The 24,293-nt window shown below is 43.8% G+C and overlaps 1 protein-coding gene across 1 annotated transcript in view; it reads left to right on the top strand.

Annotated features, from left to right (window-relative positions):
* The window catches only part of LOC111849393 (gamma-aminobutyric acid receptor subunit beta-1-like), a 49,758-nt gene extending 36,056 nt beyond the window's left edge, over window positions 1-13,702 (top strand). Inside the window, exons 7-9 of the mRNA XM_023822225.2 lie at window positions 838-990; window positions 4,001-4,251; window positions 9,669-13,702. Of these exons, the coding sequence (XP_023677993.1) occupies window positions 838-990; window positions 4,001-4,251; window positions 9,669-10,019 (755 nt within the window). The 3' untranslated portion in view covers window positions 10,020-13,702. The remainder of the gene's footprint in view (window positions 1-837; window positions 991-4,000; window positions 4,252-9,668) is intronic.
* Window positions 13,703-24,293: the final 10,591 nt, after the last annotated feature.

The raw sequence follows: 24,293 nt of genomic DNA, 5'->3' as shown, positions 1-24,293 counted from the left end.
TTAGAGATGTTTCTCATATTTTGTGTTTCTGTGTGTCGTTAACATTTTAGATTTTTGGTACAGTACATATACACATGTAAACAGACATATAAACACATTGACGTTACGGCACCACCCTTAAGAAATATGATAGATAGATAGATAGATAGATAGATAGATAGATAGATAGATAGATAGATAGATACATACATACATACATTATTCACCCTGAAGGAAATTGTTGTCAGTAGTTTACAGTACCACAATAATTACATTTAGACAGTAAAAAGACACTTAGACATTAATAGAGTAACGATACATAATAAATAATGATGAGCAATAATAAATAATGATTTCTGTGAAATTCATAATTTACATTATTGTATATATTATTGTTTCTTTAAATCTAACTTTATATTGCATTTTTAAAAACTTTTATACTTAGTAAAAGCATAAGTATCTACCAAGGTTATTTCTTTACTCACATTGTAGTTCTTTATTTTAATAGAAATTGCATTTTAAGGGTGTAGCTTAATTTAAAAAGAACTCGGACTAAAGTTTCAAATCATCATAATGACTGTGTGAGCGTATTTCATAATCCCATAATAAGCCTCACTTGACAGTTAAAAGAAGTCTAGCCAATTACAGATCACTGTTCCTGCTAACAAGCGTCGTGGTACAGCAGTGCTATTTGATTAAACTTTTTTCGCCGCCGATATTATTGAGTATCCTGCTAGCTGTGCCGCATCGTTAGTGTCACCACACTCGTCTGATTGCCCCCCCCCCCCCCCACCCCAAATGCTGCTGCACTTACATATGTCTGTCTGTGACTGTTTGTGGGGTCTCTTTCCCTCCCAGGCTCCTACCCCCGGCTCTCCTTGAGCTTCAAGCTGAAGAGAAACATCGGCTACTTCATCCTGCAGACCTACATGCCCTCCATCCTCATCACCATCCTCTCCTGGGTCTCCTTCTGGATCAACTACGATGCCTCCGCTGCCAGAGTCGCCCTAGGTGCCCATCTAAATACCCACCTCCTCCACTCTTTGATTTCTGTCTTAATCCTGGGTAGATAAACTATAAACCTCAAATAACTGATTCTGTATTTGCAGGGGCGTAGCTAAGGATTCTGACCCCCCCTGACAAAATGTCGCCTCCCGCGTCGATTAAATTACTGTTAATTGCAATTTTTCCCAACCTGGTACTCGGGGAGCCCCAGACTACATTTTCAGGAAACACTGAAATGATGGAGTATCGGTGAAACATCCATTATTTTTATTGTTAATTTTCGACAATTTTCAAATGCGGAGATAATGACGACATGATTAGCGAGACTGAAATATTGTTGAATAGACAGGAGTTATTTGGGGGGGGCAAGGTTCTGATGGGAGACCCAGCGGTGAGCAGACATGGGCCATTCTGACAGCTTAGTAGGCTGGGCTCTCTAGCTAAACCGGAAGCAAGCTGGGAGTGAGGAAGTCGAGGTTCCTGATCCTTCCCTCCTCTTCCTCTCTGGGTGGTGAAGGACTTGGCACTGAGCTGAGGATGATCAGATTCCCCAGGGAGAGCCGATGATCCGTTGCGGAGCAGAGCTGGTTACGGCATGAACAGGATGCGAGAGTTCGAACCGCGGGGCGGGAATGCAGCGTTTGTCTAGGACGGACTGAAAGGAGGGAGGGGGATAAAGCATAAATCATGCAAATCCTGATGTTTGCGAGTGAAATGCAGACCACGTCCTGCTGGTTCATAACGTATCTTGCCCTGTTTTTGGAAGAGTCAAGAGAATCAATCATCTCTATAAAAGACATATGAAAATTATGGCAGATTGCCTTATACATGCATAATATTTTTGTAGCGTCATATAAAGAGACGTGTACATATTATGTTTAGTCGTAGGTGATGTTTTTCCTAAAACATATACAGAACATTTACTAATGCTTTACATTAACTGCACCATTTTTATGCATTCATGGAACGTTCAGTGCACCTTCATAATGAATTCAAAGAACATTTAATGCATCTTCATAATGCATTCACAGAACATTCAGTACAAAGTCATAATGCATTCACAGAACATTCAGTGCACCTTCATAATGCATTCACAGAACATTCGGTGCATCTTCATAATGCATTCACAGAACGTTCAGTGCACCTTCATAATGCATTCACAGAACGTTCAGTACATCTTCATAATGCATTCACAGAACATTCAGTGCACCTTCATAATGCATTCACAGCACATTCAGTGTACCTTCATAATGCATTCACAGAACATTCAGTGCACCTTCATAATGTATTCACAGAACATTCGGTGCATCTTCATAATGCATTCACAGAACGTTCAGTGCACCTTCATAATGCATTCACAGAACATTCAGTGCAAAGTCATAATGCATTCACAGAACATTCAGCGCAAAGTCATAATGTATTCACAGAACATTCAGTGCACCTTCATAATGCATTCACAGAACATTCGGTGCATCTTCATAATGCATTCACAGAATGTTCAGTACATCTTCATAATGCATTCACAGAACATTCAGTGCACCTTCATAATGCATTCACAAGAACATTCGGTGCATCTTCATAATGCATTCACAGAACACCTTAACATTCTAACATACTATAAAAGCTTTAAAATATTTTAATAACACACATTATATGATTATACATCTATAATGTTTGTTATTATCAAATAATGTTGGTTATTAATGTATATAAAAGCTGTCAAAGTATGTTTGAATCTTAAGGTATACTTTCATACTTCTTATGAATGTCCTATGAATGCATTATGACAGTGCACTGAATGTTCTATGAGTGCATAATGAATGCATTATGAAGGTGCAGTTAATTTAAAGTGTTACTGAACATGTTATTTTACACAAAAGGTACTCGACCTCATAAGAGCAGAGATGGACCGGCACAGAAGTACACAACGCTGATCAAACTGGGTTTTTAGGGCTGAATTGTCCAAACCTCCAGCAGCAGATCTGTAATGCGGGCCAGGAGAGGTGGCCAAGAGCCAGGCTCTCCTTTATCACGAGCCTCCAGAGGGGGTGTATTCGTCCTGCACGGCCGCACTGAGGCGTGGCTGGCCATGGGGAAGGCCGGAACACATCAAGCTCTCGCCCCTAATAGCTGGAGGATATCAAGGATATGGCCTGGAACTGCAATTGCTTTTATTTTATTGATAGAATTTTCATCACTTCAAATATTGACATTTTTGGCTCTTGGTCGTCAAGGCCATGTTACACCTGGAAATTGGTGCTTCTCAAATATCTACAGTTTTACTACAATCACTGATGCACCACGTAGGGATGCATTTAATTTTCAGTGTGTTATCTTCCAGGAAAGCAGTGTGATTGAAGCACTGCGTAGCTTTAGGTTTATGTTAAATTTTAGTGTTTGATTTTGGAAGTTAGGTAACTGTAATAGGATAAGTCACACTGAAATTCACCTCCATGGATAGATGACATGGATAATATCTAGTTCAAGAAACTAAATATCATGAACATAATATGTACAGTTTTATATTATTGTTGTTAGAAATAGTGTTGCGCTTGAATTTGCTTACCTTTGTATATTTTTACGTTATGATTTCTGTATATAAATTTCAGAACACACAAGTTCCCACTTTGATTATTTCCAGAAGGCGTTCTGAAATTCCTCTTTGTGTTTTCATAACATGGTTAGCCTGTGCTCTGCTAGAGAGAAGATGCACTCATGTAGAGATAATACAAACATTACACATCTCTCACGAGAATCTGGGTTTCTCTGCATAATTCTCATAGAAGGTCCACCAAGGTTTATCTAGGGATAATGAAATGCTCTTTCAATGGCATCAAGATCCTAATGAATAATGAAGCAATCCCAGAATCCCCCAGGAGGCGGGCTGCTGTTGGCACAGTGGGCTGTCACTCGTTTGGAAGGGTATCAGGTTGTGTCGTATGCCCAGAAATCTGCTGAACCCCCTACCGCCACCGAGGCTGATGGATGTCCTGGATGCTTTTCCTTCCCGCGCCAGGGATTACCACGGTGTTGACCATGACCACCATCAGCACCCACCTGCGTGAGACCCTACCCAAGATCCCCTACGTCAAGGCCATCGACATCTATCTGATGGGATGCTTCTTCTTCGTGTTCTTGGCGTTGCTGGAGTACGCCTTCGTCAACTACATCTTCTTCGGCCGAGGTCCCCATCTACAGAAGAAGGCAGCAGACAAGGCTACCAAGACCAATAATGAGAAGGCCGGTTTGGAGGCCAACAAAGTGCAGGTAGAGGCCTTTTCTTTCTGAAAATGCACAAATTACTGTAAAAATGCACCTCCTGGTACCAAAAAGAAGGATTTTCACACCGTTCTAAAAATCTAAAGAGTTTTCTCTGGATCTGTTTTCCTTCCATCTTCTAATCAAAGTGCACTTCCAATGCTCTGCTCTCCGACTTTCTAAGCCTGTGTTATCAGGTGATGAATGGGCATCGCTACTTATTAAAAGCTGAAATTTAATTCAGTCCGCATATTAAACTGATATTAAATTAAATGATTTTAATTTATTGATTGATGCTCAGCCGTACTCATCGCTGACATTGAAAGTTCAGTCATTCAGGCAGGCAGCTAAATCAAGACTCTTATCATGAAATGAACCCCATCGATGAGTAACACATCTAAAGAACTAACGAGATCAGAGCATTAACGATTCATAACACAGTGTATTCAACTGTTAATATCCTGACTGGATGCGCAACCAAATGAATTCCGTGTAGCGTAGCATGAGAATAATTGCATTTCATGTTAAGTAGCAGGTAATTAAAGGAAAGCCATTTAACAAATAGTGCCCTTCGCTTCTCTGGGCTTCATTTTATGAAGGATGTAACAGTCGTGGATCTTACTTGCTTTTCTCTTTTAATGTGAGAGGAGTTCTTTAACGCCTCACACTAATGACATGCTCAGGACAGCCCTTCCTGGGGGGGCATCAACTTAGTAAACCACATATCCAACCCCACCCCACCCCAGGCTGTCAGTAAAAATTGTTGGGGGGGGGGGGGGGGGTATGTTGATGCTAGAGTTTGTCAATTGGTGGTGGGGTTACTTGGCAATGGTTAAAGTCAACAACTTTTTCCAGTAGCTTGTTGGGGGGGCGGACACGCCAGTTGTACAGCCAGCCGCGCTCCTTGTCATGTTGCTTTCCCTCCGCACAACAGGAACCGTGATGTCTGTGTTAAATTAACATGGGAGATGCTAAAATGTTCTAGGTTAAACTTCACACATAATTTCATATAAAACTATCCTGCCTCCCCAAAACAACGGAGGTTGAACAACTCATTTTGCTACTTATTGCGGGCATCAATCGTGCAAAAAATACAGATCAAATGAAATTTTATTTCTATTTTATTTATATGGCCCGTGACATGTTTATAATTCATGATTAAATCTGGCCAGCATCTCGATCTTTTGTTTTACACAGAATAAAGAACAATGTAACATTATTCCACTAATAAGCACAGACAGAAGTTTATTGGTTATAGATTAATCTTTCTGAAGATACAAAAGTAACTCCATTTCCTGAATTTTTACTCCACTAGTATCTCTTTTCCTTGCAATTCCACGTAATTTCCAAGTTAGCACCGTTGCTTGTGGTCAACCAATCAGCCGATGTTCATTGCTGTAAGCCACCCAGTAGTTCTCTGTTGAGCTAAAAGTACCTACTCCAGAGTAGGGACTAAAGAAGGTTCAGGAACTTCCTCTGAAAAGCTATAATTGGGCCAAGCTCATGCTGCGGGAACACAACAGAGCTTTGTGGTTCCCGAAACAAGTTCCTGTGGTGGAAAAGGATCTATTAGCTTCGACTGCTACTGATCATGATGCTTATAGTGAGATTCTACTGAGATGGCATATTTTGAGCCTGTTTCATTATTTTTTTTGCAACAGCAAAAGTCATAAAATCCATTGAATATCAACCCCCCCCCTAGACCTAGAGTATGTCAGGGAAGATGAAAGAGCATTTTATAGTGTCCTATAGTTTTCTGTCTGGGGGGGATAGAGAAGGAGTATTTGATACTGTCTTCCCTGCGGCATCAGTCTGGCTTTTACGTAGCCCCCACCCAAACCCCTGGTAAAGGTAGGCACACAACCTCATCCAAAACAATGCCCCGCTCCCCAGGATGCGACCCCCCAGGTTAGATTAGCCAGCTCAAAAACCAGCAGTTACTCTCTGCTATGAACATCATTCATACCAGTCCCCGAAAGCCCTGAGTCTGTTTGATCACATGACCAGTGAGATAACAACAGGCATCCAGACCTAAAATGTCACGTGATCAAAGGCAGGGTTTGTTCCCATGAGGCTCAGCGGGGAGCAGAGGCTCTGTACTGCAGGTCGTCCTTTCCTTACCGAAGACGCAGCATCGCCCTGGCGTCTGAACCTCGGGTGGATTTTTCTGTTTTGCTGGCATCACATCAGAGCTGAACCTACAGAGGATAGTCTTTTTTTTTGGTGTTGTTGTTATTCCTTTATTATTATTTTCAAAGAGCCCAAGGCAGACTGTAAGGAAAGAAAAATCATGTTTACTTTTTGTTCATTTTGCTGATGCTCATACCTGCAACAATTTCCATAACACCTATCCTTCATGACAAAGTTCAAATAAATGTCATCAGTAGCATCAAAGTGAGCCTTTTAACAAAGCCATTACATAAGAAAGAGACCGGAGATCAGGATGAGTTGACGCATCTCTATCAATGACTTAACGATTTCACTTAAGCTCCATATTATTTTGGCAAAATATAATTTTTTAAGTATCGACTTAAAGGTGAAGTCAACCAGATGTGTCATACGATGGTACCTGCCAGAGTGTCATAGCAACAATACACTGAATGCATTTAGCCTCGGTAATGTAAGATGCTATTTTTTTGCTAATTAATTACCTGATTACTTATTCATTGGTATTTTAATATTTAAGACTTGCAAATTGAGTTTGTGTACGTGTTCCTTGTAGGAATTTCTCCCGGTCATTAATGAGGTCTGTTACCGCCCCTCAGCATGAGGAGTGGTGGTCCTTGCCCTCTATCTGCCCTCTCTAGCCCGCTTACGGGCACATGCTGGCATGTCCGAATGCGGCAGCGCTCGCAATATGGCAACGCATGCACCAAGTCCAGATGTGAGCTCAGCAGTTTTCCCTGGACCTCAGGTTGTCTTTCAGCGACGGATGAAAGAGATTCAAACGAAAAAGCACCGGCGAGATCCCCAACGTTTTTGCACTCGGCCTGCCTTCGTCAGCGCTATAATTGCGTTTTCCGGTCAGAATCTCGTTAAATGTTAACCTCGTGCTTGGGCCCCAATGGAAATTTAGGGCCCAAAATGTTCTTCGTTGTTGTAAAGAATAAACTCGAGCGACTATTTCAGGAAGCCGGCTCCAGATGGCACACACACATACACACGCGCACGCGTGATGATTTAAAGCCATCCCTTCAGAAAAGCGATTCACAGCAGGCCCACTGAATCGAATGAAGCGTTATATAGCATCATTTTAAAGTGATAGAATACATTACCAAGCAATGCATGCATCCTAGCGCATACATTTACAAGATTTACAGATCCATGAACGATAAAGTAACGACTATATATATTATTGTACGTCATTATGTCGTTAGTAAGTTTTTATATTTTTAATATCCGACAGGATAATGGCAGGACACAGTAAATATGGCCTGGTCACTTGTCATTTTTTCAGTAATCCCTCATAATCTGCCCGGCATAAAGTGCCACCGGCGATTTGGCCGGCGGCGGACCCGTGCTGCGCCTCAACATGGGGGCTGACGTAGGGCAGGGGGCTGGCGCGGTCCCGGCGGGAGCAGCTGTTCCAGGCTAGATGCATGCGATGGGGGGGGGGGCGGCATATGGGGCTGCTGAGAGACAAGTCGCGGTGAAGGTCCGCCAGGTCCACCGTGGCATTTGCGCCCCCACCGCTGCCCATTCTAAGCTGCGCGACAGGCCCATCTCCCACGGCAACGGCAGTGGGGGGAGTAAGCCGCTCCCTCATCCTTTCTAGACTGAGACTGAGGTGGGGCGTCAGTGTTCTTCTCATTACTGTTAGTGTGGCCAGGAACATTTAAACAGATGTGAAAAAGATTTTAATACTGTGCCTAAATACTGTGGCTAGCCGTTTTTTATCCATCCACCCATCCATCCATCCATTCATCCATCTTCCAACTGCTTATAATAATAAGCATTAATAATAATAATAATAATAATAATAATAGCATTTGATTAGCATACTTTTAAGTACCTGTATCAGATAGAATAATTGCTAAAATATTTGCACATCAGTTTATGATTCGTATTTGAGCTAATTTTCCCCTTAGCGTTGCATTTTCCTGGCAAAGGAGTATGAGTGTAGCTGCGATAAGCCGGCCAGAGCCCCGCGCAGCTCAGGTGCATGGCGTCTGACACATAATGCAGTCACGCTTCCCCTAAAAGACCCCAGGCATCAGTCACGCGGACACGTAAAGAGGATGGGGCAGGCGGCCAGCCAAGCCGTACCCCCCCCTCATTCATCCAGGTGGCTGTACCTGGGTGTGGGCTTGCAGGTCCGGCCTGGCTCAGGGCTGCCCAATTACAAGGCGTTTAAGTGGGCCCACGGCACCGGAATAGCAGGCTGTAGCTAAACTGTGATTGCGCGGAAATGTACGCGACGTGTTTGGGTTTGATCGTAAAAGATCGTAAATGAAATTGCAGAGTTTACGCCAGAAATAAGACCTGCTCAAGGTACCTCAGGTGTTGCAGAGGTTACGGTGCACAGTCCACGCAAAAGCCACTTAAGAGCACAGCCCTGCGATGTCCTGCTGGTCCGAACAAGAGTATCCTCGGGTATCACAGGTATATTGTCTACGAAGTTCGGTGACAGGTACATTTCTTTATTTTCTCTCTTTTTTTCTGAAAAACTCAAGGACGTGAACATGGAGAACACTCTGTCTTCAGCACGGGGCTCAGGGATTGCACTGAACTGTCGTTCGCTCTGGAATCTGTCAGTGTTGGGGTGTCATTGTCAGGCAAACCGAAAAATAACCTTGTCCAATCAGATGAGAGATAAATGTTACGTTTATCCTTGACCAAGAGTCCAAGCCGTAGTATATGGAGCATGGACTAAGCCTAGCATTAAAAAAAATGAAGAGTTAGTAAAGATTTTGTTAATAATCTATATATAAATTCTTATATAATAGGCTGACCCTGCTTTCTCGATTGCATGTTGCTTTGGATAAAAGCGCCTACTCAATAAATAGATAAATGTAAGTAAACAGAATGCATGACCACGTCCCAAAGGATTACTGGAAAGATTTTGGGCGGCTCTAGGATTATTTAAGATGTAGGGCGTGTGAGTGGCCATAAATTATATGGAGGGACCATCCTTATCGTTAGCCAATGATATGATTTGAATCAGTGATTGACAGGGGAGGGGGCACTTCAGTGGCCAATCAGCTGGGGCCAGTGCCCCCGTGGCCCTGCCCCCTGGAATACACCCCTGCTGAAATCACGGGAATTTTGGTAGCTAAATATAATGTGGTGATGCAACCAGTTGAGTCTCCATGAGCTTAATTACTTGCAACTGACTGATGTTCTGGACCTTCTCCCTGAATACCCCCCTCCCTCACAAACCAACTTCTGGCAAACCCACATCCCCTACACCCTCACCCTTTTCTAAGGTGGATGCTCACGGCAACATCCTTCTGACCAGCCTGGAGATCCGCAATGAGGTGACAGGCGCGGAGATGCTGGCAGGCCTCGGTGACCCGCGGCCGGGTGTCTTCTCCTTCGACAACGCCAGCATCCAGTACCGGCGGCCCATAATGGCCCGCGACCTCTACGGGCGCCCCCCTGCCGACCACCCCACGACGCTCCACAAGAAGGGGCGCCTGCGGAGGAGAGCCTCGCAGATCAAGGTCAAGATCCCCGACCTGACAGATGTCAACGCGATAGACAAGTGGTCCCGCATGATCTTCCCCATCGCTTTCACCTTCTTCAACCTGGTCTACTGGCTTTACTACGTCCACTAGACCAGTGCTGTCGCTCTTCTCTCAGCTGGGCTCATCCATCCACTTCATTTTCAGTCAATGCTTTTCCACTCTTAATCCAAAGGACCATGGTGGAGTTTAAATTTAGTCTCAACTGCCAGATAAGGTTTAGCGGTTTTTTTTTTTGCTTGTGAAACTATGAACTGAGGACAGCAGATATTGTTTTTTTCCACCTCAAGGAGACGTTTCTAATATTTCTCAGAATAAGAAATGGAAATAGGCATGACTTGATGCATTGCATTTTTTTTTTCTTTTTGCAGCCCATATCTAGCACTGGATTAACCTGGAGCAGTGTGCCATAATAATCTTTGCTCTTTTCTGCATGTGAGAGCCCCATCACTTCTTAGTTATTAGCTTAAGAAGGACACTGTATGTGTCCGAATGGAGCAAAGCCGCTGGAATAATATAGAGGAATCTTGTTTCTTTTTTGCCTGCGGAAAGATCTGCGGACACATCTTGCATGTTTGTGTGACATGATCAGGTACACGTTCATGTTGATTTAAACTATCCTTGCATGTTTTCAGACTTCTCATGCTTTTTTGCACCCCAAAGCCCAAGCCCGAAATTTGCTCCGGTGTCTATCTTCATCCCGGCATTTGGGAGATCAGCAAAAGTTCAACGCTGAACTGGCTTCCGCACAGACGTTCTTTGATCTCCGTGTCTCTAAGATTCATGAACTCATCTAAAGGTTGCTTTTTAGGAGGTTAAGTAGACTCAGATAATCTTATAAGACCATACGCTTTACAAGAAATCAGGTATGCAAACACAACACTTTTCGAAACCACGTAAGGTACATAAGCGATTACAACAAAGTGTGTAGCAGGTATTCTCAGTTGAATTCAGCTGCTCAGGACTGGCTGAACCCTGGCAGCACAAACAACGAGTAAGCAAAATGCCATCTCGCCACCGAAGCCCCAGTTGATGCCCCTCATTAGATGCATCTGTCACTGACCAAATGTATGGTTACAGTTAACGTGTTAAATTATCTAATATGACTGTGTTCTGTGGAAGTGGCCCCGTTGATGCTTATTTATTTGTTTGATTTGTTTGCTTGCTCTCTTACTGATTTAACTGGATTGCTGACTGGTCTAGCAGCACTGGTGTGCCTGCTGTATATATTCACAGTATCACGCACAATAGATTTGAGAAAAGAGCATTGGGTATGCACAGTTCAGTCTAATGGTGGTGCTCATTTTAGAAGTGTTTCTCTAGTGCTGCCCAGAGTATTGTTAGGCTAATTTAATATAATACTTTAAAAATTACTTACGGAATAGGGGCATATGATTTAATCAGGGTTCCCTCTGTTCCGAGCGCTCGTCGAATGATCATTGTCAGAAACAGACACTGTCTTCAGTATGGGGTACTGGGTGCAGACCAACCCTACAAAATATAAGGTTGGAACATTCTGGAAGGGTGATTTAAAGTGAAAGCTGAAGCGATGACCTCACGCTGTCAGGTATTCCCAGCTGCGGTCTTCACCCCCTGTTTTTGTGCACTTTTTTAGCGAAGCACCACCAGGGACTGAAATGTAACTCGCGATGATCTGATCGACAGCCCCCCCCCCCCTTTCTGGAGTCCGTCCAATGGGAGCACGATGTGGGGTGCAGGTTTGCAGGGTAGAAAATGTGCGTTAAGCATTGGGCAGATCTTTCTGTACCTGTCAGGTGGGGCTCTGTTCTCTCCATGGAAACTGAGTTCTAACCGGCATCTTGACACCTCCAATGCAGGAACCAGCTGAGTCGTGTGAATGGGTCAAACAGGGTTTATCTCTTTAAAAAAAAAAAAAAAGGCACATTTGAAATGCTTCCACGTTTTGCACAATTATCAACAGCACATTGTGTTTTCTTTAAGACTGAATATTGTGCCTTCATGCAGAAAAATATATAAAATGTCTGGAATGTAAATGATATGCGTTTCTTTAGAAATCAGAAACTAAAATATAATGTATCATTTCTGGTGTTAAAATGTACACGCTGTAGTTGTTGAACATTCCTGAGTTGAAGACAATCTGTAAATACAACAACAAGCATATTTTGCATGTTCTTTTTCCGCGTGTGTTTCCATTTTATTTTTACGCACTTCATAATAGCTCGGATCGCTCCCTAACGGCGGACACCTCCCTAAAGCTGTACTGTCTGGCTTTGTTCAGTGCTTCTGAAAGTTTAAATGGGCGACATGTTGCACTTTGCTGACTCGGCACAGTTGAACCTTAAGCACACTTCTCTTCGTATTTGATTGTATGCATGAATGTACCATAAAGGATGCGCCCGTAGCCCGGATGCGACGGGGAGCCACGCCGGCCGCCTCGCCACATGCGCCGGTCACTGAAGGAGCCCTGCTGGCCGCACGACGCAGCGCGGCGACGCCGGAGCGAACGGCGTTACCCATCAGTGCTCCTCATTCAGGCTGAACTTTGCCGTTGTTTTGGCGTCCTCCATCTCCGTCGCTTCATGAGTTCATGTCTGTGCCTTGGCTGTGCGTCAAACAGGATTATACATAAACAATAGTATTATTAACTCAGTTTAGAAGCGAAATTAGGTTAAACCAAATCGTCTGATTTAATCTCAGTAGTAAACACGATAATCACAATCCTATTTTCCACTCCATGGCTATTATATACAAAACAAAAAATGTATATTTGAATAAGAGAATATTATATGTTTAACAGTTATATATAGTCTGAACCAGGGGTGCCGTAAGGGTGGAGGGAGTTAGGACAATTCCAAAAAAAATAAAAATAATAACTGGATTGGTCTGGGTTGGGGGCTCAATGTGATATGCTTTCATGGGGCCCAAAATCTCTAGCAGCACCCCCTGGTCTGAACAATTGTGAAGGTATTCTATATTCAGGCAGGAATCACTCAGCAAACAGAATTTAAAAGCTGTAAAATATCGTGCTTTAAACATTTAATAGATATTTTAAGAAAACGGGAAAGGCATTAATTTCTGCTGTAAGTATTTGTCAGTAAAATGTGTGGTAACGTAGTAGCACGGGATCTACTGAGAATGAGGAGCAGTTGACAGGGGAAAAGGCACAGAGCTGCTGTATGTCATGTTTCAGCCCTCAGGAAATGCAGAAATTAACCTTGATGTTGTATAGGTCCTGCTGCTTGGCAGAATGATTGTATTGAAAGGGAAATAAAATCTTACAATGTTGAATGTCCCCAAAAGCAACAGGAAATTCTTTGTAAATGCTTTGTATATGAACTTTGTTTAAAAAGTGTTTTATCGTAAATATTCCTGCTGCATTTCTTTATATTTTGTATTTTCCTGGATCTGTAATAAACAGAATAATGAGAGGGATATTTGTTTTGTTGGTTGTCATTATAATTCTTTGTTGTATTTCACCTTGATGGGGGGGGGGGGGTGGTGTTTATCAGTTCTGCGTGATTAATGTTTGTCAGACCCTGCTTATCTGACAAGCATAATTAGGTCGTTTTGTTAAAATCATGTTACTTATTCATCTACATTCTTTGCATCCTTTATGTACTAATTTGTCCTTCCTTCTTACCTTTTACTGTGTCATTATTTAAATGTCTGGAGAAAAAAAACATAGCTATTTATGACTTTTTATAATCTTCTTACCCTTAAGAATAATCTTTACCAATTGTCCACTTGAAAGCAGTGATGTCATTAAATAGCCAAATAAACGTCATTCATGATAAGTCATTCTCTTCTTCATTGTCACACAATAATTTTATGAAGTTTCACTGGACTGGGCCAAAAGTGAATCAATGGGTGTATTTTACCCCCGAACCCTAACTCTTACTCCTGATACTTCCGTCTGACCGAGTGATCGAACGGGCAGTGCCACCTCCGAAAGGCCCCAGGCAGATGCCTGCATTTTGGCCAGCCGAGCTTAACACTGGAGCAGCCGAGTGAGACACATGACTTTATTAATATCTCCTTTCCCCCTTTCGTGCTCGCAGGGGTCACCGTCATTGGGTCATTAGGAGCGGACATTTCATTACGGCAGATAGTCTGTCTGGAAGGGTGACCCACCCAAGGTAGACTATCAAAAACAGGACGGTCCCTAGCCAAGTCAGCTTCATTACTGCTGGGGCTGAGACCACTCTTCATCCACCTTATCCTGCACTGTCCGCTGTCAGCCCCCCCCCCAAGTCTGATAACAAACGACCCTTTCCTGTTTCTTTCTGCAGACATCATTAGGACCTGACGCACGAGGGGGGGGGGGGGGGGGGGATTATTTTCAGTCCCTTTTTTGAAACAGTGTAATTCCTCTTCCTCGTTTTTCATCACTTTCTTTTTTCGCAGACACCCGAACAAGCGATGCTTCTCCAGATACAGATCTTTGTCGGAAGACGGGTGATGTGATCCAAATGTTTTTCTTTTTTTTTTCTGTCAGGATGCAGGGATCCGGAAATGATTCCCATTGGCGGGTTGCGTCATTGAGCATCAAACATAGATCATTCTTGGCTCAATGAATATTTTCCTTGACGCCAGACACTATTTTGGGAGTAGATGGGTGTACAGGCCGGGTAGGGGGCAAAAAGGCAACGGGTGTTAAAGATGCCCATGGCAGTCGGGTTACGAACTCAGAACTGGGTCTGGAATGTTGACAGAACCATGGTTGATAATCACCCTCCTTTTCGCATTGAGTGATGTGGCGTTCTAGGTACCGATCACAGATGCACGTTCATTGTGGCGTGATGTGAAGTCAGATGGGATAAAGCAGGCAGGATTTCCTGCACGTTTCATAGATTGCGACAGATGCACGGCCCTCCACTGCCAAACCCTCCCATGCACCCAAATGATCATAGTTTTACTAGCCGGAGTAGCTGTGTTGGAAGGCTCGTGGATCTGCTCTGCTAACGGTGGAGAAGTGAAATCCATATCTGTCAGCCCGTCTTCAAGAGTACCTACTGTATGAGAAGATCGACGGAGAAACGTCCTGAGGAAAAACATCAGAATCCATTTAACTTCAAAGCTCAAACTCGATGGAAACAGAGAGATGTAAGGCTTTTAAAATTAAAAGCTCCCTCATGTATTTGGCTCAGCAGGTTAGGCTCATGGGAGTTTTAAAATGTTCTGAGGGCAGAATGAACAATGATTGATTCAGACAGATAACCAATCAGATCTTGGTCAGATGTCAGACCAATGAATCTGATGTCTTGGTCCCGCATCCTCCAGTTGCTTGGTCCCGCCTCCTCTACATTCTGCTTGGTTATCTCCTTGAACCAATCACTTTTCGAACATTTTTGTGTAAGTAAAACTCCTACGAGTGCAAGTTAAACTTGTGCTAGTGATCGGAAGGTTGCAGGTTCAAATCCCAGGGGTGGCAGAGTGATTTCACTGTTTGACCTTTGAACAAGGCTAACCGCTAATAGCTCCCGGGACCGGCTCACCCTACTTTTTCAGTTACATGTCGCTTTAGCCTCAATCTTCCTTCGTGTATCGTGCCTCTTTTCTTCACACTGATGTGTGTCTCTACCTGACAAAAGCCCCCGGCTTCTCGATATATCGGCAGCTGAGCGGCACCGACAATCAGCCCCCCCCCCGTCCGATCTGCCAAAGTTCACCGACGGCGCGAGCCGCACGAGGGGAGCGGATGCTCGTTAACCTCTCGCTTTCTTCTGGCGACGGGTACAGACGGGCTCCTCTGTGGCGAGGCTCCGAGCCACGGCGCCCTCTGCGCCCCTGATGATGTAATTAGCCGCTCACGTCGCCTCCGCTCCGTGAGCAACGGGAACGGTAATTTTCCACGTCGCCCCTGTCCACATCTCACCTTACGTGGTCACCTATCACCCGTCCCCCTGCCGGCACCAGGTACGATCAAAGTCGAGTCTTCCTGTCACCTGGGTGGGAGCTCGCTCCGCGGTTCCTGCACTGCTGGTAGAGAGGATTACGCTCGTGGGCATGCGGAGCTGGTGATGATTACATGTCGGGGGGCAGAGAGGACCTATATCCCATCTGTCCCTGCAGTACGCCCTGCCCCTTGCCGGCCTACCGCCTCGAGGCCAGGCCCGGAGGCAAAGCGAGTCACCGTGCCTCTGCTGTGTCGAGTCCCTGGAGGGAGATTAACAAAAGGCCCACTGACGTGAAACAGGTCGCACTTCCGCTGGCGTCACACTGGACCCCGTGATGAGATGACGTGTTTCCCAACTCTAATGGCATTTTCAGCCCAAGTCAATCATCATGATAACACAGGCCTGGATTATTTCACACGTTACTGCATATTAAAGCCTCCCGTAACAGCAGAAGTTTTTAATACATTTCCACATAAAATGGTACTATATTAAAATAAATATGATAGGAACAGTCCGTTCCACATGGATAATCATACTGAATAATCTCTTTCTTCTTTCCTCTATGAACTTAAATAGAATAGAATAGAAATGTGTTATCCTAGAGGAAATTTGTGTAAATAGTTCTTCTTCATGGATTTAGCTCAATGCCAAACCGCTTATGAGATAGAAAATGCATTTAATCATTTTTACAGTGCAATGTGGCAGGAAATAACAGTGGAATAAGAATTTGCAGTTGTGCTGATCTTTGCTACCAATCTCTGACCCTTGACTCTAATTCCTGGAGCATCTTTCCGTTGCTGAATATCTGTTGATCTTTGACTTCCCAGGCTCTTTGTGTAACACAGCAGCAAGCTGATAACTGCATACAGAGAACCTCACCAGCTCTATTACCTGCTCCCTACTACAGCTTGATCATCCATCTTGGAAACATACCCTTCTGGGGCGATTTGTCTTAAGCCCAAATTTAACTCTGATGTTAAAGTTAATATAATATTTAGCGATCATATGTCTTAAGTTCTGAGTGAGTGAACAACAGATTCATTCACCAATATTCAGACCCTTTGCCCTGGTGATAGTCACAGTAACCAAATTCATGTATGTAAATATATACTGATCAGCCATAACATTAAAACCACTGATAGGTGAAGTGAATAACATTGACTATCTCATTACAATGGCACCTGTGAAGGGTGCTATTATTTATTAGGCAAGAGAACAGGCAGTTCATGAAGTTGATGTGTTGGATTCAGGAAAAATGGGCAACCATATGGATTTGAGCGTCTTTGACAACGGCCAAACTGCGATGGCTAAACGACTGGCTAAAATGGCAGGTCTCGTGGGGTGTTTCCGGTATGCAGTGCTCAGTACTTATCAAAAGTTGAAAGAAGGCCAACCGGTGAACCGGTGATGAGGCCCTGGGCGCCCAAGGCTCACTGATATACATGGGGAGCGAAGGCTACCCCGTTTGGTCAGATCGCACAGGAGAGCTACTGCAGCACAGATTGCTGAGAAAGTTAATGCTGGCTACGATGTAAAGATGTCAGAACACGGTGTATCTCAGCTTGCTGCGTACGGGGCTGTGTAGCCGCAGAACGGTCAGATTGCCCGTGCTGACCCCTGTCCATCACCGAAAGCAGCTACGACGGGCACGTGAGCGTCAGAATTGGACCATGAAGCAATGGAAGAAGGTGGCCTGGTCTGATGAGTCATGCTTTCTGTTACATCATGTGTACAGCTGGGTGTGTGTGTTGTTTACCTGGGGAAGAGGTGGCACCAGGATGCACTGTGGGAAGAAGGCAAGCCGGCGGAGGCAGCGTTCTGCTGGGAAACCTTGGGGGGTCCTGGCATTCATACGGAAGTTACTTTGACATGTACCACCTACTTAAACATTGTTGCAGACCAAGTACACCCCTTCATGGCAAAGGTATTCCCTGATGGCAGTGGCCACTTTCAGCAGGATAATGCTCCCTACCACACTGCAAAAATTGTTCAGGAATGGTTTGAGGGACATGAAAAAGTGTTAATGGCCTCCAAATTCGCCAGGTCTCAATCAGATCGAGCATCTGTGGTCTGTGATACTCCTGAGGGAAGTATCTGATTTAAATTCTTTTAGAAAATTATCAACAGCATTCCATGGTTATAACAAAGGTGTTTAATAGATTGTTACATTAAGGTTGTTATGCCAAAGATATAGTTTGATGTAGTGTCCTTTGTGATTGAACCAACAATGATCACTGGGAAATCCAGACAATCAGCTATTGTTTTGGGCCCTTTTGCTAATCGATGGATTTGTTCTTCTTTATCTCTGACTTCTATGGAAAGCTCTTTAGTCCTCATTTTCACTGCTGTCCTTCAGACTCACAAAGTGAATAATGATCCACTAAGTGTGGAGTTTCCATCCAGGGATTGTTGGCTGTTATTTTAATGATTCACAAGCAGAGGCCATTTGTAAGGCAACTGTGTCCTTGCCAGGGCAATTCTGGTTTACCTGTGTAAAATTAGAGCTCCCATAACACAGGAGGTGGTGTGTACCTTGGCAGGGTAGGGCACTGCGTCCGTGATCAGAAGGTTGTTGGTTCGCATCCTGTGGTCGGCAGAGTTATCTCACAGTTAGGCCCATAATTGCTTCAGGGCCTTGCTGGCCCTACTCATTCAAAGAAAGTGTACATTGCTTAGGATAACAGCATCTCATTAAAAAAAATCTAAAATAAAAAATGCAAACACTGGGTTTAAATACCCATCAAGCAGTATCATTTTCCGTAAGGAGAATTTTATTTAATATGTAACAATGTTGCGGGGGTCTATCCCAGAAGCTTTGGCCGCAAGGCAAGGAATAGGACAAGCAGGTATAGAAAATGGATGGATGGATGGATGGATAAAACAATGTCACATAAAATATTACAAGTTTTCAGTGATCAGTGAATTTTTAAAATAAAATTATCAACTAAATTTCAGTTGTAATTGAATAAAATGCAGAAATCGGTGATGGGTTTGAATGCTTTTGCGAGACACTGTACATATTGTAAAGCACTTTAATTCTTCCTTATCTCCCTGGTGTAATGTGCTGCAGGCATCCCCTCTCTCGCTGTGTTTACCCTGTTTATGCTAATCGACTCACAGTTCCGCTTTTCTGTTTTTTTTTTTTCTGTCAGGATACCAGTTTCCTTTTAAACCGGCCGTGATTGGCACTGGTCACAGCTGCGCCGGTCTCCCCTGAGTCGGTCGCCAGACTGTAGACTTGATTACACTTCGGCTGTGAATTATGGCTGGCTAAAGCAGCAGTACGGGCAGCCGCTGGTGTCACTGAGAACGCCAGCCGGGCCTAAATAAGACAAAAGGGTCGCCTCGGGTCCCTCAACCAATTTGGGGGAGAAAAACACAACCGAACTAAACCAGGAGCCGCTGCGGATATCAGAGCTCACTGTCGTCACTGGTAATTGAATTTGTCCGAATCCAATATCCTTGTCGTCCATTTCTTTTCCTTCAGCAGAAAAGCTCACTGGATCCAACTGGGACATTTCACGGCGTGCCTTGTAACATGTTGTGGTACCATTAACGCATTTGTGTGCCAGTGCCTCCCAGGGAGCCCAAAGGGGACAATCAATGTGGAGAATTATAGGTGTTATTTACTGTGAGATGAAGTCAATTGAGAATAAAATTAAAACGGGGTAAATTTAAGTCATGAGAGGGAACAGCACACCTAGGAAATGCATATGAAAATCTGTTTCTATGACGCTGACCAGAATGAGCAGTCAAAGGATAGATTATAATAATGATGAATTATAATTTAAAAAAAAATACAAGGAACTGCTGTGTTAAATTGAATAAATGTGGGGAAAAGAAAAATGAGGAAAAAAATGTGGGGAAAATGCACGGAACCAAAAAAACAGCACTTTGAAGACATCTGAGTGGCCTTCAAAGACAATATCCACAAGTAAAATGAAAATTAATGACATGGCAGCCATGTTCTCTTGATGTCCTTCTTCTCCATGCCTCCAGAATCCAGGCCCTGCTTTGTCTGCCCCGTTAGGGACGATGCCGGCCTGCCCACCTGTGGGCCGGGTGTCCCGTAGGGGCCACGCAGGAGAGGCTGCTGACTGCCTCCGCCCTCCGATCATTACGGCTACGGGAAGACCTGTCAGCGGGTAAAAGGGACGCGGAAACACTGCGGCGACGCCAGAGGGACGCGGGGCTGTAATGAGATGGAGACAGAAGAGCCAGCAGCCTGCATCCTTAAAAAAGCTCCTTAAATAGGATCCTGAAAAGAATGCAGCAATCCCAGCATGCAATCTGTTCACGGTTATCTAAAAAGACAGAGGAAACTGTAGTAAATGGTGGCACAAACATTGCTTATTCCCTTTGAGAAACCTTTGAATGGAAAATAAAAGCCTTCTCAGAAAAACAATGACTATATTTCACAGAACATACTATTGGCAATAGGCATAGACACTTTTCATTATTTGGCCAGCTCTGTAAAACATGTGGCGGTTTTAATTTTTCTTTTTACGGGTATCGCTTCCTTTTGCTCTAGGCTGTATCACTTAAACAACAGAAGCCGAGGGAGCTGTTTGACTTCCTGTCCAAATGTATATCTGTGCAAAGCCATGGCGATGCCTCTCACAATGCTGTCTGACGTTAGTACAACCCAGCTATAAAAATATACATCAGCCGACAGCGTGTGCTAACATGCAAATGAGCATTTTCAAAGGCTTTAAGACAAAATCAATGCCATTTAAAAGTCATCGGTATGGGGGTAAAAAACCAAGTTGCGTTTAGTTACTTGCTTTACAGCGTTATCCAATTCTATACTATACTACACTACACCTTACTATACTATTTGTTATTTTACTCATTAGTGGTAGCGTCGCTCTTATGTTTAATTCATAACGACTTTTTCCATGGTCGGGGAAGGCATTGCACCGCAGACTGAGCTCTAATTGGCCCGTCCCGGCTTTGCAAAGCTTTACTCCGGCTGTTGGTCATGAAAAAGCGCCGGGGTGAGACGGCTGTGACTCTGCAGTAAGCGAAACGTAAAGGCGCCGCCACGCACGGTCTGCCGGCGGTACGAGAGAGACAGGGGACGCGGGCAGGGGTGGACATACCGGGCGCTGAAGGCGTGATCCACAGCAAACCAGTCATTAAGGAAATGCTGAACGAAATAAAAATTAAGTCATTTAAGTAATCATGTTTTAAATTTTAAGTAATCTTTACAAAAGGTAATACCAAAAAAAACGGAGATAATCAGTTTGTAGAAATACAGTTAAATACACACAAAAAAAATGATATGTAAATGCAACTTCACGTACGTGTCTTAGTCATTATAATGACGTATTTCGTACATCAGGCAGGAGCGTGAATGCGCTGTGATGATCGCCGATCTGATCTGTCTGACAGTGCAGATCTGCTCATAATCAGAGGGGAATTAGCAATCAGTGCGATTTAACGAGAAAACAATTCAGTAAATCAGCGAGTCAATAAAAAATATTCCTGGCTGTGTGTGGCGGCTAGTGAGCTACTGAGTAGGCTCTTCATGAATTAAGCCGGTGAGGTTGCATTTTCCCTATCAGGCCGACTGTCCCCCTGACAGGTGCCCGCATACGGGCATTGATGTCACCCATATTTACTCACACCGCCATGTTACACATCTCACATCTGACTCATTTTTTATCAATGTGTCTTCCAAATGTAATAATACGATCATCTTTAGCTGTTTATCAGGTCTCATATCCCAGCATTTACAGGGCAGAAGGGGACACCCAGGACAGGAAATTTTCAGACACCAATCCAGTTCCTGCTGCAGGGCTACATACTGAGCACAGGGACATAAATTATGGGGGGATCTAATAATGAAAGCCTCCCAATACACCCCCCTCAACCACCCCATGTTCAACCCAAAGTTATGCCCTTCACTGGGCAGCTCTGCCAGCAGTATAATTACTAGGTAGATTTATTATTCACTGAGTTAGACTATATTATTTAAAGCATTTTATATGCTATTAATTATATAATGAATTACATTTGTTTACTGTTGGATGTATGCTGGATGTAGCCTTATGTCACAAGTGGCTCTGCTGCTTTTAATCCATTCTGAAATCTCTTCCTGTGAATCAGCAGCTTGTATAATTATACGTCCAATTTAATCTAACAGGGGCTGTTAACCGCCCAGACACCAGGGTATTGAGTATGGTAATGGAGACAGATTTAACAGCTGTCTGTTACATTTAACAATAAAGCCACGGATTTTCATTTGCAGAATCACTCAGCTCAGTGAAGGCTTCTCTGTCATGTGGAAAAAACAAAATCGAAGCACAGAAGAGGTCATTGGTCTGAGCAAAGCCAGGGCGAAAATGATTGGCTTCTGAGCAGTAATGAGGCGGCCTCCGTACCTGAAGTGGACCATTCACAAAGGGGGCAAAACAAATCACTGAGTAACCAACTTTTGGGTTATGGCAATTTGTGTCCTCTCGCCATGACCTCATGAAAAACTGCTGTACATGACGGTTTAGCGCACAGATAAATGCGTCTGAGGATCTCACAAGTAGGACACTCTCGACTGAGCTTCATGCTCCGCTGAACAGTCAATGCAGTTAAAAGGCTAGCAAACGCATACGCCAAGACCGCTGACTGTGTACTCAGACACGGAGTGGCAGCTCTGGGCTGTTTCTACAAAGCATACGGCTGTTTGCTTTTTAATAAAGTTTAACTGGCATTTTGACTGTCAGCATGTTGCCAATCTCTAGTTTCGCTGACCTCTAAATACAGGTGTTATTAGACCTTAGTATCATTTTGCTAAGAGGTTCATAATGAAAGTAGAACGTAGATACCCAACACACAGCACATTCAAATTAGGAGTGATAAATGGTGTCTTCAGGAAACACTCATTTTTAGTTCTGCCCTTAGAACATTTTTGTGTATGTAAAACTGCCACGAGCTCAAGAAACATGCTGATCTCCCTTCTCGTGGAAAAACATGAATCTCATACTCTTAAATCATCAAATCAGTCATATATTTGGAAGGGACAGTTTATACTAAAAGCTGTGTCCACTTCAAACAGCATTCGCCATGAATCAGACAGCCAGCTTTACTGTACAGCCTACCATTTTATCTTCCCAGGTCCCAAAACCATAAACCCTGGGGGCTGGACTATGCACCTACCAGTCTGTAAAGCTCATGTCTCTATGTGTTTCAGAGAGTCTCACAGGCACTAAATTACTGGCTTTGGTCAAAACTGAAATTTCACACTGACCTTGCACTGCACTGAAAAAATTCTTCCCTGACTCTTTTCTGTGACAACCTTCTCTAGACGATCTGACCTCTAAAGCTTCCTGCTACAGATGCTGAGGATTTCTGGTGTTGGCTACCAGATCTAGGTGTGGTGGAGAACCTGACATCTTTCCTGGTCCGTGGTCTTGCGACAGAAACGTGAAACTTCGTCATGAGCTTCATCACGCCCTGTGTATCATCCGGTTAGCCGCACGCTATTCATCATTATTGAATGATCCAAATCATCGCTCATGGAAAACCTGTTAGATGTGGTGATAAACTGAATTCCAAATCTTCACCATGCCAAAATAGGAGCAGGAATATCCGACATGCAACAAAACAACCTGCTATGTATGCAGCTATCAGGGTTAATCACAGTGATGCACATCTAAGATCAGCTGCGATTACAGCAACTCTCTATCTCCCCAGCTAGAGCTGTGACTCATTGTAATTTGTTAATTTGTGTCTTCAGCTCTTCATGGTTAATCTTCCCGGACACCAGCTAGGCTGCCTCACGCTGGGGGAGAGTCTTCAGCTGCAATCAAGCTTTCTGCAACCCCCCCCCCCCCCAAACTCAAATGAGACTAGCTGAGAGTCACTTTAATTGATTTTTAATTGTTGTTTTATTTTCCTCATTTATTTATTAGGCTCTGTTTTTACCACTTGACACGATTTCCATGCCTAAATAAGTACAGCAAATATCCTTTAAATGTGATATAATGAAGCTATATGAAGTTTTTAAGTATAAAGCTTTATTACAAAACCTCTCATTTGCTGTTTCAGAAGTGACTGGCTAATTATTTATCTATGAGAGTGTCACTCCCTGCATCCTTGCCTGCTAGTTCTTTCCCATGTCCTGGGGTCAGCTCCCCATTTCCCGGGGTCCACAGGACCCCCTAGCCCAATCCTGTTCCCTTCTGCCCCAGTTCAGTTTTTGCCCAATGCCCTGTCCTGCCTTTCCTTCTCCCTGGCTGGTGGCTCGCCCTTGGCAGTCTGTTCCTGACCCTAGCGACCCTCCACTTGTCCACCCTGTTTTGGTCAATGTTGTGTTACTGGGTTTCCGTGCTGTATGTGGTTCCCCTGTCTTGTCTCGTATGTTTCCCGTTAGTCTCTGCCTGTTCAGCACCCCTGTCTGGGTGCTCGTCTGGTGTTTCATCCTGTAGTGTCTGGTTTTATCCAGTCTCCTGTTGTGAGCTTTATGTATCTGCCACACCTGTTCCTAATT

The sequence above is a fragment of the Paramormyrops kingsleyae genome, chromosome 12 (assembly GCF_048594095.1).
Source record: "Paramormyrops kingsleyae isolate MSU_618 chromosome 12, PKINGS_0.4, whole genome shotgun sequence".
NCBI lineage: Eukaryota > Metazoa > Chordata > Actinopteri > Osteoglossiformes > Mormyridae > Paramormyrops > Paramormyrops kingsleyae.
This window is presented reverse-complemented; position numbering and strand designations above follow the sequence as displayed.